The 13557-nt window shown below is 53.4% G+C and overlaps 1 protein-coding gene across 1 annotated transcript in view; it reads right to left on the minus strand.

Annotated features, from left to right (window-relative positions):
- The window catches only part of SETD2 (SET domain containing 2, histone lysine methyltransferase), a 65667-nt gene that overhangs the window by 1055 nt on the left and 51055 nt on the right, over positions 1 to 13557 (minus strand). Inside the window, exons 15-20 of the mRNA XM_064162422.1 lie at positions 10048 to 10726; positions 8044 to 8178; positions 7081 to 7220; positions 6541 to 6652; positions 1139 to 1219; positions 924 to 1025 (exon numbers count right to left, since the gene is read on the minus strand). Of these exons, the coding sequence (XP_064018492.1) occupies positions 924 to 1025; positions 1139 to 1219; positions 6541 to 6652; positions 7081 to 7220; positions 8044 to 8178; positions 10048 to 10726 (1249 nt within the window). The remainder of the gene's footprint in view (positions 1 to 923; positions 1026 to 1138; positions 1220 to 6540; positions 6653 to 7080; positions 7221 to 8043; positions 8179 to 10047; positions 10727 to 13557) is intronic.

Raw genomic sequence — 13557 nt, forward strand, 5'->3', positions numbered from 1 at the left:
AATGCCTGCTGTTCCCTAAACAGTGGCTGCTATTCCCTAAACAATGGCTGCTGTTCCCTAAACAGTGGCTGCTATTCCCAAACAGTGCCTGCTGTTCCCTAAACAGTGGCTGCTATTCCCAAACAATGGCTGCTGTTCCCTAAACAATGGCTGCTATTCCCAAACAATGCCTGCTGTTCCCTAAACAGTGGCTGCTATTCCCAAACAATGGCTGCTGTTCCCTAAACAGTGGCTGCTATTCCCAAACAGTGCCTGCTGTTCCCTAAACAGTGGCTGCTATTCCCAAACAGTGCCTGCTGTTCCCTAAACAATGGCTGCTATTCCCAAACAATGGCTGCTATTCCCTAAACAATGGCTGCTGTTCCCAAACAATGCCTGCTATTCCCAAACAATGGCTGCTATTCCCTAAACAATGGCTGCTATTCCCTAAACAATGGCTGCTATTCCCAAACAATGGCTGCTATTCCCAAACACTGGCTGCTATTCCCTAAACAATGGCTGCTATTCCCAAACAGTGCCTGCTATTCACAAACAGTGCCTGTTATTCCCAAACAATGGCTGCTATTCCCAAACAATGGCTGCTATTCCCTAAACAATGGCTGCTATTCCCAAACAATGGCTGCTATTCCCAAACACTGGCTGCTATTCCCTAAACAATGGCTGCTATTCCCAAACAATGGCTGCTATTCCCAAACACTGGCTGCTATTCCCTAAACAATGGCTGCTATTCCCAAACAGTGCCTGCTATTCCCTAAACAGTGCCTGCTATTCCCAAACAATACCCTCAAGAGTGGTTAATACTCCCCAAATACGGGCAAATATTCCCTCTACAGCAGCTCCCATCCCACATCAGTGGCTACCACTCCATCCCAGGCGGCATTCCCTGCTCCCAGTTGTGCTTCCCATCCCTCCGTGGTGCCCACCTTGCGTGCCAGGTGCTTGAAGTCCTCGGTGGTGGTGATGCGCCCAGCCTTGCAGTCAGGCTTGCGGTAGGGGTTCAGGCACTGCACGATGAACTGCGACATCTGGGGGGGACAGGGCACATCCGCTCAGCCTGGCCCTGCACCCACCCCACCCCCACGCCTTCCCAGCCCCACATCCCACCCCAGGACAGGGACAGCCCCCCCGCAGCTATCACCTCTTTCCTGAACACCTCCTTGCTCTTCTTGGCCAGCTCGCTCGACGTGTCCGCTTCCGCCGTCTTGGGCTTCTTGGAAGACTGGGAAGAAACAAGGAGCAATGGGGTTGGATGCTGCAAGGATATCCCTGGCTCCATCCCTGATCCTGGCCCCACCTCGAGGGCAGCAGTCCTGCCACACGGCACTGCTTTGCAGCTTGTTCCCAGGGAGCTTCCCAACTGGGTCCTGGGGAGCTTCCAGTTTAGTCCTGGTCGCCTTCCCAGCCCAGTTCCAGTGAGCTTCCAGCCTGCTCTCAAGTGAGCTTCCCAGCCCAGTTCCAGTGAGCTTCCAGCCTGCTCTCAAGTGAGCTTCCCAACCCAGTGAGATTCCCAGTCCAGTCCCAGTAAGATTCCAGCCTGCTCTCAAGTGAGCTTCCCAGCCCAGTCCTAGAGAGATTCCCAACCCAGTGAGCTTCCAGCCTGCTCTCAAGTGAGCTTCCCAACTTGCTCCCCAGCCCAGTTCCATTTAAAGTCCACAGTCTGCTTGCTGCTTCCCAGCAAGAAGCTTCCCAGGCCTATGCCAGTGAGCTTCCCAGTCAAGTCCTGGGGCAAGCTTCCTAGCCTGCTCCCAGTTAGCTTCCCAGCCAACTCCAGCTCAATCCAAGGAACACTTCTCAGCTCAGCCCTGGTGAGCTTTCCAGCTCACTCCTAGTGAACTTCCAGCACAGCACCACCACACTTCCCACTCTGATCCCAGGAAGCTCTCCAGTTCAGTGCTGGTATGCTCCCGAGTTCTATCCTGGCAGTTGTGGTGAGCTTCCCAGCCCAGTCCCAGTGAACTTCCCAGTCCAGTCCTGGGTTGAGCTTCCCAGCCCAATGCCAGCATGATCTCCAGCCTAGTGCAGGCATGCTTCCCATCCTGATCCAGGCACTCTTCCCAGCCCAGTCCCAGTGAGCTTCCCAGCCCAATACTGGCATGTTCCCCACCCTACATTAGGCACTTCCCAGCCTGATCCCAGTCTGATCTCAGCACACTCTCCAGCCCAATCCCAGCAGTCCCCAGCCCATTCCCAGCACACTCCAGCCATGCTTCCATGCTGGGATCACAGCCCCTAGGGAGACAGAGGGACTGCTCCTTGCTCCTCTTTCTTTTGGGGAAAAAAAAGCTGGAAAAGGGTGGGAACTGGTCCTAGGGGAGCTTCTCTTCAGCTACAGACAGTTGGGGGAGGATAAAGTGGATCTGATGGGAATTTCTAGCAGTTTCCTTGAGGATGAGGAGGTTTTATTGCCCAGGGCTGCCCCGAGGGAGCTGCTGCTGGCCGCAGATCAAAGCTTCGCCGCTCCCTGCCCACCGCTGGCTGCAGACATCAAAAGGCTGCTGATGGGGAGCAGATGGCTGCCGGCTGGCTCCCAGCCAGGAGGAGTCACCAAGTCCTGCCACCTTCTGTCACCAAGCCCTTCTCCATCACGACCTCTCCTCCATCAGCAACCTCTCCCTCACCATGCTCTTCTCCACCACAGACCCCTTCTCCATCCCTGACAGCTTCTCCATCGCTGACCCCTCTTCACCAAGCCCTTTTCCATCACCAAGTCTTTCTCTATCACTGACCTCTTCTCCATCGCCAATCCCTTCTCCTTCATCAAGCTTTTCTCCCACCAATGATGACTCCTCCTTCACCAAAACCTTGTCAGCATTGCCAAGCCCAGGCTGCCTAGAGAGGTTTTGGGAGTCTCCTCTGGAAAGACTCCAAAGCTTTAGCAAGGGGATTGGACTAGATGATCTCCAGAGGTCCCTTCCAGCCCCCACCATGCTGGGATTTGGGGGCTGTGGGGATTCTATGAAGATGGGGAGAGAACCAGAAATGAGGTTTCTAAGCTGCTGCTTGTGCAGAGCTGCTGATTTCTCCTTATGTTAAAATCCATCTTTATTTTAGCACTAAATCCTTCTCCTGGAAGAACTTCAGGTTCCTTGAGGTGACCACAGTGCTTCCCTCTGAGCCCTTCCCAAGCATTCCCACTCTCCGCAGCTGTGCCGCCCATCAACACAGGAAAAGACACCAAAACCAGGAGAGTTTTGGGGTCATTCCCATTTCCCAGCCTCCCTGCTTTATGCAGACAGCCTGCAGGAGAGGAGGGGGATGGAGCAGCTGGTGAAGGTGGACAGCCAGCCTGGGATGGAGCTGCTGGTGGGAGGGAAGCAAGCAGCCAAATGTGCTGGGAAATACTGAGGAGCCTCTGCCCGGGGTAAAGCTGCTGGGATCTGTTTTGCTGCTGCCACTGACCTTTCCACGCTCTCTGGGAGGTGCTGATGGGTAGAGATATCATAAATCCAGGCTTTTCCCACCATAAATTCAAGGCTTTCCCATAGTAAAAGGATGAAAATCCTTCAGCATCCAGCCCAACATCACAGCCACCCTCCCTGAGTGGGCCACCCTCTCATGAAGCCCCTTTTCCAAGGGAAAAAGCAGGACAGAGTCTGGGAACAGGTTGCCCAGGGACGCTGTGGATGTCTCCTCCCTGTGCCTATTCAAGGCCAGGCTGGATGGGGCCTTGAGCAATCTGGTCTAGTGGAAGGTGTCTCTGCCCATACAGTGGGGGTGGAACTAGATGATCTGTAAGGTCCCAACCCAAAGCAGTCTCTGATTCCAGCTGGGATGTAAAAGGACACTAGGAGCACAGCTTCACCTCCTGTGCCTTTCCATCAAAGCTAACACAACACCTGTGAGCCCTGGGCGAGCTCAGCCACTGCTGCCACCAGCCATGGTGACACTGGAGCTTTAAGGGTATCAAGAAGGGAGCAGATGATGCTCAGAAGAGTGGAGGAGGGAAGAAAAGAGACATTTTACCCCAACAAGTGGTGGCCCAGGGCCACAGGACACCAGGAATAGCAGCAGCAGCTGCTGGATAGCCAGAGCTGAGATGCTGGCCGCTTTAATCCCTCTCGGAAAAGGTGCAGGGTGGGGAGGAGGGTAAAAAAATCCAAGGAATGTGCTTGGAATTTGAGGGTGGAGGCAGTGGGGTGGGAGCTAAGACCATGGAGGGAATTCTGTGTTATTGCCACGAGTGGAAAAAAAAACCCCAACCTTCAGGTGATCCTGACCCAGAGGAGGAAGATAGAAAGCTCTGGAGTGAAATCAGCTGGTTGTGAGGTCAGCCAAAGCTGCAGGGCTGGTGTCCATCTGGGAGGTGTCTGCAGCTGCAGGCACCACTGAGACAGGATCCCAGCACGGTGAGGCTGGAAAAGATCTCTGGAGATCATCCAGTCCAACCCCTCCTGCTAAAGCAGGGCACCCACAGCAGCTTGCCCAGCAGCACAATGCCCGGGGGGTCAGAATCTCTCCACACAAGCAGACTCCACAACCTCTCTGGGCAGCCTGGCACAGGGCTGCAGCACCCTCACAACAAAGAACTTTATCCTCCTGTTCAGGTGGAACCTCCTGGGTTCCACTTTGTGCCCACTGCCCCTTGTGCTGTCACTGGACACCACTGATAAGAGCCTGGCCCCAGTCTCTTGCCCCACATGATCTCTTTAGCTCTTGCTGGGCATTGAGGAGATCCCCTCTGGGTCTGCTCTTCTCCAGGCTCAACAGCCCCAGGGCTCTCAGCCTTTCCTCCTCACAGAGATGCTCCAGGCCCTTCAGCAGCTTCCCAGCCTCCACTGAACTCTCTCCAGTAGTTCCCTGTCTCTCTTGGGCTGGGGAGCCCAGAACTGGATCCATTTCTCCAGATGTGGCCTCAGTAGGGCAGAGCAGAAGGGGAGGAGAACCTCCCTGACCTGCTGCCTGCACTCCTCTTCGTGCCCTAAGAGATGGAGCTCTAGATCTGGTTTATAAACACTAACATTTGCAGCTGTGGCCACTGGTGGCACAAGCAGAGGTCCATAGGCAAGCAGAGCCATCATGGGCTCTGAGCTTGCTGTGGTCTCCTCCTAGTACCCCTTATTTTTACCAGCCTCGTGTCATCAGTTCTCAGAGCAGAGAGGAAGGAGAACCTCCCTTGACCTGCTGGCCGCATACTTCTTCATGCACTCCAGGAGACCATCAGGAGCTACAGCAACAAATCCCCTCCATGAGGACTCTGTTTATGGCTACCCCACCTTAATAAGACCTCATCTCAAAGCCTGAAGCTCTGCTTGATAACCAGGCTTTCACTTCAACAGCAGCCCAAACCCAGAAGCAAGTGAAGATAAACCAGGTTCAACTCAGGACAAACCCTTCCCATGAAGGCAGAAAAGAGGGAAATGAGGAATATTTGTTGTTCTTCCAGCCTGACTCATCTGGAGCAATCACAAAGCTGCCTGAGATATTTATGGTGCTTTACTGAGCACAATGAAGTGAAGTTTTGGCCAACACCGAGGTCACTGAGCACTGCCCAACCCAGCAAGCCCCAGGGCAAATCCTCCCACTGCTGTGACTGGTTGCTCCTTTGCCTGCAGAAGCTCCCAGATGACCAGGAGATGCCAGCAGGGCAGGTGTGATGCCAATCCAGGGCCAAAACTATCTCACGAGTGAGTAACATGGTTGACTTGAACTTGCCAGGAACCCTGGGCTGAAGCAGGTGCTACAGGGGTTGGGTTAACCCTGCAAATCCCACGGGAAAGGTGATGGCAGCAAAGTGGGATGTTCCTGGGTGTTGTGGAGGAGATTCCCATGCAGCAGCGTGCTGGGACCCTGTGAGATGCTGCTCTCCAGTCCGGATGTGGGCATCAGACATGTTTGGGGGTGGTTTTAGACCTATTGTTATAAGAGAAGAGGAAATGGCCCCAAGCTGCTCCAGGGGAGGTTTAAGCTGGACACAAACAATTGCCCGATGGAAAGATGAAGTGCAGGGATGGGGACTCCACCACTTCCCCTAGGCAGCCTGGCACAGGCCTTGACAACCCTCAAATGGAAGAGATTGTTCCTTGTGTCCAACCTAAACCTCCCCTGGGGCAACTTGGGGCCATTTCTTCTTGTCCTGTCCCTCGGGAGAAGAGACCAACCCTCACCTGGCTCCAACCACCTTTAAGGCAGCTGAAGAGAGCCGCCAGAAGGCCTCCCTGTCTTGCAAGAGCTGGTAGAGCTGGAAAGTTAAACTGATGTCATCTGTGTCCTCCAAGGAAGCTCAACCAAGCTCCCTCTCAGTGAGCACTGCAGTAGATGGGGCCAAAAAGGGACCTCACTGGCAATCGAGCCCATTTGGAGAGCAGCTCTGTGCTTGCAGGCACTACCTTTGAGTGATGGACACTGCAGCACTCGCAAGCAGCAGAACGTGTCACACAGTGAGTATGGTCACTCTGGCTTATCTTGGGCCATTTCTGTTCTGCCATCATCCCCCCAAGTCCACACCAACCTCAGCAACAGCCCCAGTGCTTGCTGAATTATCCCCATGGCCTGTCCAAGAGGTGATATGGTTGAGGTTCCCTTGCTGAGCCCCACACCTACCTTCATGGGGTTTTCATCGTACGTTGGGGTCCCCAGGTCCATTTCAGCTTCGTGTTCAAGGCTGGCGTCATCGCCTGGGCTGTCCCAGGTTGGAGGGTCCCACTGGGTTTGCCTGAAAGAAGACAGACAAAGAGACCACCATCACCCTCTTAAAAGCAATCAGTACTTGGTTATCAATTGTCCCTTCAGCCAGGACCTGTGGTCTCCACCAAACATAGAATCACAGAATAGTTTGGGATGGAAGAGACCTTTCAGCTCATGGAGTCCAAGCCTTACCCCAGCACTGCCAGGTCACCACTAAACCATGGCCCTCAGCACCACATCTCCATGGCTTTTGGCTCAAGCCCCAAGCCACATTTATGAGAGTGAAGGAAAGGTTTTCAGCAATCTCAGCCTCTATCCCAACCAGCAGCACCCAGTGAGACAGGAGAGCTGAACGTCCACTTCTCTTCCACCCAGCTCCTTCACTTGAGCCAACAAACTCCAACCCTGAAGCAGTCACCACCCTCACTGTCACATTCACCTCCTGACCACTCTCACCTGGTTACCACATGGTAGTAGTAGATTTTCCCCTCTGGGTCTCTGGCTGTTTTCCAGTTGGGTGGGAGGACAATCGTTTTGGGTTTTGGAGGTGATGGTGGAGGCAAGTCCAGGAGGTTATTGGTGACCACAAGCTCTGGCTGAAAATAGCACAAAGAGGGTGCAGAGAAAGATGTGATTGGTTATTTGGGTGATCAGAGCAGCTCCTTACCCCATAACAAAGACTTTGTTGAAGGTAATACCTAAAAAGGGACATTAGTGTTGGTCCAAGAAGTGATGAGGACAGTAACTTTCTTTATTTCTTCATGAGAGGCCCCAAGCACCCCCTCAAAACCACCCTGAGCTTATAATGCAGCCACTTTGCCACCCACGTGCTTGAATCCTCCATGGTGGAAGGGCTTCAGTGGCCAAAGCAGGTCATGGAGCTCCCATGTGCCCACCCATTCACAGCCTTCTGCAAACCTTGAGTACAGAGAGCCACAGAATCAGCCAGGCTGGAAAACACCTTTATGATCATGGAGTCCAACCACTGACATAGCACTGCCAGGTCACCATTGAACTTGGGCCCTCAGCATCACACCTCCATGGCTGTGAAACCCCTCCTGGGATGGAGACCCAACCACTGCCTTGAGCAGATGGGCCAGGCCTTGATAACCTTAGGGGAAGAAATTGTCCCTCATGTCCAACCTAAACTTCCCCTAGTGCAACCTGGAGCCACTTCTTGTCCTATCATGACAATATTTGGAGTCAAAAGCTTCTCAACATGTGCCTCATGTCCCTCATGTCCACATGCAGGCTGGAGAGCAGCATCTCAAAGGGTACCAGCATGCTGCCAGGTGGGAAACTCCTGCACCTGGTACCAGCATGACCTCCCCAGAACTCAGAAGCCACAAAGAATGACAAAACCCCCAAGCAGATGCAGACAAAATGCTCCCCATCCCTTCAGACCCATTCAGACCATACCTGCTGGATGGGCTGAGGTTGGCCAGCTGCAACAATGGTGGTTACTGCTGTTGGTGGCTGCACTATGACTCCCTGTGGATGAGCTGTGTAGATCTGCTGGCCCTGGATGTACTGGAGACCTGGTTGGGCATAACTCTGAAACAGGAGAGGGAGAAGCACAAAAATCACCCAAAATGGTCCTCTTTGGCATTCCAGGGGTTGTACAATTGCCTATGTCCTGCTTTTAGGAAGGACTACATGTTGGAAGGTGCTCAACACCAATGCTCTTGTCAATGGAGAACAGGAGGTAGCACTTCAGCATGGTCATTAGGAGCTCCAACAATCACAGGGGTTGAAAGGGACCTCTGGAGATCATCCAGTCCAACTTCCTTGGCTAAGGCATGGGCACCCACAGCAGCATGCCTAAGATGACAATGTCCAGGTGGCTTTGGAACCTCTCCAGACAAGGAGACTCCACAATCTATCTTGGGCAGCCTCACACCAAAGGTTTCTCTTTGTGCTCAGTCTCAGGGCCAGAGAGCAGAACAGCTGCAGAAGGTTGATCTCTTGGGTTTTTCAGTTGATTTAAGTCTGCTAGCTTCCAAAGTCAGTGGAGGGCAAGCTCACACCTCCATGTCTGACTTGGTCAGTGACAGTGGAAGCTCTTGCACAAACAGATCTATTGACCAGAATCAACCACCAAAAATTCCAACAGAACACTGATGAATTCTTTCCAGTGAGGGTAGTGAGACAGGTTGCCCAGGGAGGGTGTGGATGCCTCTTGCCCTGGAGGTGCTCAAGGCCAAGTGGGATGTAGCCTTAAGCAACCTGGTCTAGTGGGAAGTGTCCCTGCCCATGGCAAGAAAGAGGGTTGGAATTGGATGGTCTGAAAGGTCCCTTCCAAGCCAAACCATGCTGTGATCCTATGAACCCATTAAAAACATCTCCAACAACCACAATGTGTGGTGGCTGCACGTGGAAACCTGATGATCTCAGACTGCTGGATCAGAAGCCACCTGAGAAGGGCAAAGAAGGATGCTCTAGTATTAAGAATCATAGAATTGCAGAATCAGCCAGGTTGGAAGAGACCTCCAAGATCATCCAGTCCAACCTAGCACCCAGCCCTGCCCAAGCAACCAGACCATGGCACTAAGTGCCCCAGTCAGGCTTGGCTTCAACACCTCCAGGCACAGTGACTCCACCACCTCCCTGGGCAGCCCATTCCAATGCCAATCACTCTCTCTGACAACAACTTCCTAACAACATCCAGCCCAGACCTGTCCTGGCACAGCTTGAGACTGTGTCCCCTTCTTCTGGTGCTGGTTGCCTGGCAGAAGAGCACAACCCCACCTGGCCACAGCCTCCCTTCAGGGAGTTGCAGACAGCAATGAGCTCTGCCCTGAGCCTCCTCTTCTGCAGGCTGCACACCCCCAGCTCCCTCAGCCTCTCCTCACAGGGCTGTGCTCCAGGCCCCTCACAGCTTTGTCGCCCTCCTGTGGACACCTTCCAGCACTGCAACATCTCTCTTGAAGAGCCCAGAACTGGACACAGCACTCAAGCTGTGGCCTGAGCAGTGCTGAGCCCAGGGGCAGAATCACCTCCCTTGTCCTGCTGCCCACACTGCTCCTGAGCCAGCCCAGGATGCCATTTGCTCTCCTGCCCACCTGGGCACACTGCTGCCTCATCTTCAGCTCCTCTCTGCCAGCACCCCCAGGGCCCTCTCTGCCTGGCTGCTCTCAGCCACTCTGGCCCCAGCCTGTAGGGGTTGGGGGACACCTTGAGGTTGTCGTGGCCAAAGCATAGAACCCTGCACTTGGCCTTGTTCGATCTCATCCCATTGGCCTCTGCCCACCCATCCAGCCTGGCAAGGTCCCTCTGCAGGGCTCTCCTACCCTCCAACAGACTAACACCTGCTCCTAACTTGGTCAGAGCACCAGTGAAGAGTGAGCAAGTCACGAGCAGCAGGTTGGAAGTCTTTGATCCGTGGGTGTCTGACGCCAGCGCCGTGCCCTGCCTGGCAGTTACCTGTACGATGGGTGGGGTGGTCTGCGAGTAGGGCGACGTCACCCCATAAACCGTCTGACAGGTCTGCCCTTGGTAGTAGATAGCTGGTTGGGACTGGGCTGGTGAGTACTGCTGCTGGACAGCCACAGGCTGCTGGCTGGAATCCCAGACCCCGTAGCTCTGACTCTGCACCGTGCCCGGCGTGGCCACGGGCAGGACGGCGACGTTGGCCTCCTGATGCACCACGGCGGTGTCGCTCTGCGCTACGTACTGCGGAGTCGTCACCTCCATCGTCGTTGCTACATGTTGGACTACTGGTACTGGCTGGGGGGTTGTCAAGGTTGACTCCACAGTGTGCCCAACCAAAGTCTGAGGGTGCTCGTAGGCCGCTGGTGAGCACATGGAATCCATGGAGGGGGTGGGGAGAAGCACCTTGCCGGCGTTGGGGTTGCTGGGGTCTACGTAGGCCTGCATGGGGTAGCCGGGGGGGTAGCCGATGAAGCTGTGGTGGGAGGTGCCATAGCCCATGGAGTCGTAGGGGAGGGGAGAAGTCATCCCCAGGTTTTGAAGCTGCTGCTGTTGTTTTTGGGCCTCTCGTTGGGCCACCTCCTGTTCGAACAGCTTCCTGCGCTCCTCGGTGGACAGCTTGTTGCGGTCTTTGAGCCGGACCTTCTTCTTTGAAGATGCTGGTGTGTCATACCTGCAAGAGAAAGCTTTGTGAGACCTCCCAAACCTGTACAGCCAGAGTTCTGACAGCAAAAGGGCCAGCACTGTTGGGAGCAGAGCTAGAGAGACACAGGTGCCCCCAACAGCAGCCTCGATTCTTAAGAACATTTGTTGACCATGCCTGACCACGGCAACTCAGAGAAACACCACTGGTCCTGCTCAGCCACAGGCAAGGAGCTGGGTGAGCAGCCAAGCAGCTACTGGATAGAGTCCAGTGGAGGTTCTGAAGATGCTCAGTGGCCTGGAGCATCTCAGTAAGGCTGACAAACGTGGGGCTGTTGAGCCTGGAGAAGAGCAGATCCAGAGCAGAGCTTCTCAATACTCAGCAAGAGCCAAACAACCATGAGAGGCAAGAGGCTGGGGCCAGACTCTTGTCAGTGGTGCCCAGGGACAGCACAAGGGGAAAAGGGCACAAAGTGGAACTCAGGAGGTTCCATTTGAAGAGAAACTTCTTTGTTGTGAGTGTGCTGGAGTCCTGTCCCAGGCTGCCCAGAGAGGTTGTGGAGTCTCCTTCTCTGGTGCCCCTGCTTTAGCAAGGGGAGTTGGACTGGATGATCTCCAGAGATCCCTTCCAATGCCTAATCCTCTGTGGTGAGCTAAGTCCCAGTGGATTTTTCAACTTCAGTTCAGTGCTGAGGCTAATGGAGATGCAAAAAAGCAGCAAAAAGTCTGAAGAACCTGTGAGGGATCACTGAGACACCCAGAGAGGGAAGACACAGCAGGGCCAACAGGGAACCTGAGGAGAACTGGCAGAGTGCCCCATGAAGAATCTGGGTGCCCATGCTGGAGACCTTCTGTCATGGTCTCCCAAAGCAGAACCAACACAGGAGGAGTCTGGAAGAGGTCTTTATACAGAAGGCTGAGAAAGACACTGAGCTCCTGGAACAGATCCAGAGAAGGGCAAAGAAAAGGATGAAGGTTCTGGAGAACAGTCTGGTGAGGAACAGCCGAGGGACCTGGGGGTGTGTACTCTGGAGAAAAGGAGGTACAGGGAAAGTCTCACTGCTCTCTATGACAAGGAAACTGGACTGAGGTGGGGGTTGGTCTCTTCTGTCTAATGCCAGCTGACAGAACGAGAGGAAATGCCCTTGAAGTGTGCCAGGGGAGGATTAGGATGCACATAAGGAACAATTTCTTTGCTGCAAGAGTGGTCAAGGCACTGAAACAGGCTAACCCAGGGAGGTGGTGGAGCCACCATCCCTGGAGGTGTTCAAGAAATGCATGGACATGGTGGTCTGGGACACAGTTTGATGGCCATGGTGATGCTGGGTTGGTGGTTGGACTTGATGATCTTAGAGGGCTTTTCTAACTCAAAGAACTCTCTGATTCTCTCTTCACCTCCAAGACCAGGACAGCTCAGCAATGAGGAGAACCTCTCATTTCCTTTGCCCAAGGACCTCCCCAAGATTGCCAACGCTGCTGCTGGCTTTGCAGTCATGACAAAGAAGATAGAGAATTACAAACAGCTCCTTCCTGGTTGGAGTTCAAACTCCTCACCAGACCAGAGATCCAGCTTAAAAAACACTGAAGTATGGCTGGGTGGTTTTAATTCCTTTTTTTTTTTTGGACTCATTTTCATCCCAAGACATGGAGCAGCTGGAGGGATTTTTCCAAGGAGTTAAAGGGAATAAAACAAACCAAACCAAAAAACAAACCAACACCAAAAGCCTAAGGAGGTTGCTCAGAGCCCAACCACAGAATGTTGAGAGATCAAAGGTGGATATTTTGAGAAGTTATGAGTGTGGTAAAACTGAGATTAAAAAGGAAAATGCTTCCCAGTCCTAAAGGAAGGAGTTCTGCAAAGCATCCTGGATATCCCTCTAGCTGTTGACTTCACGTTGGTGGGTTCCATTTACGTATCAAAAGCACATTGCTACCACCAGATCCACTTCAGATGTCCCCTCTCGTTCTCAGAGGAGCTGCAAGGATCTGTTAATGAGAACCTCATTGAGATGAGGAGCTTAATTGCAGTAATTAAAGTGTTTCCTGGTGCTGCCTGCAGAGTTTACAGCAGAGGCAGCCAGCGTGGAAGAATGGGCAGGGGAACGTGGAAGGCTTGGTGTGAATAGACCAAGGCAGTGAGGACTTTCTCTTTGTTCTGCTCCTCTCTCCACCTATTTCACTGTCTTATGAAATTCCTCCTCTAACAATGAAGGACAACCAGAGTGGAGAGAGCAGCCCAGAGAATCACAGAATGGAGGGGACAGAAAGGACACAGAAGGGACCTCTGGAGATCAGCCAGTCCAACTTCCCCTGCTAACGCAGGGACACCCACAGCAGCTTGCCCAACATCACAATGCCCAGTGGAGTTTGGAACCTCCCCAGAAAAAGAGACTCCACAACCTCTCTGGGCAGCCTGGGGCAGGCCTCACACCAAAGTTTCTCCTCCTGTTCTGGATGGAACCTCCTGGATTCCAGATTGTGTCTGCTGCCCCTCATCCTAAAGAAAAGTGGAGGGAGAAGGGTGAGAGGAGAAGGCTGCCAGCACCCTGCTCTTTCCCCTGGTGGACATTCTCACCAACAAGGACAAGGCCACAGGAGGGAAGAGCCAGAGCAGGCACCTCCTCACCCACCAAAGAGCCTTTTCTGTTTTAAATGACACCAAACTAACCCTTATTTTTTCCATCCTTCCTCATGTCTCTCTTAACCACCATTACCCAGGTCCACTTGGTGACGTTTCCACCCTCCAAGTGGTAAATCTCACTGGTATAGACTTGCCCCACACCAGTACAGATTCCCATCCCAGTTGTATAGATTTACATCCTATTCTTTATCCCCATGCTTTAGACTCTCCCAGCACAGCTC

Source organism: Pogoniulus pusillus, chromosome 23 (assembly GCF_015220805.1).
Source record: "Pogoniulus pusillus isolate bPogPus1 chromosome 23, bPogPus1.pri, whole genome shotgun sequence".
Classification (NCBI taxonomy): domain Eukaryota; kingdom Metazoa; phylum Chordata; class Aves; order Piciformes; family Lybiidae; genus Pogoniulus; species Pogoniulus pusillus.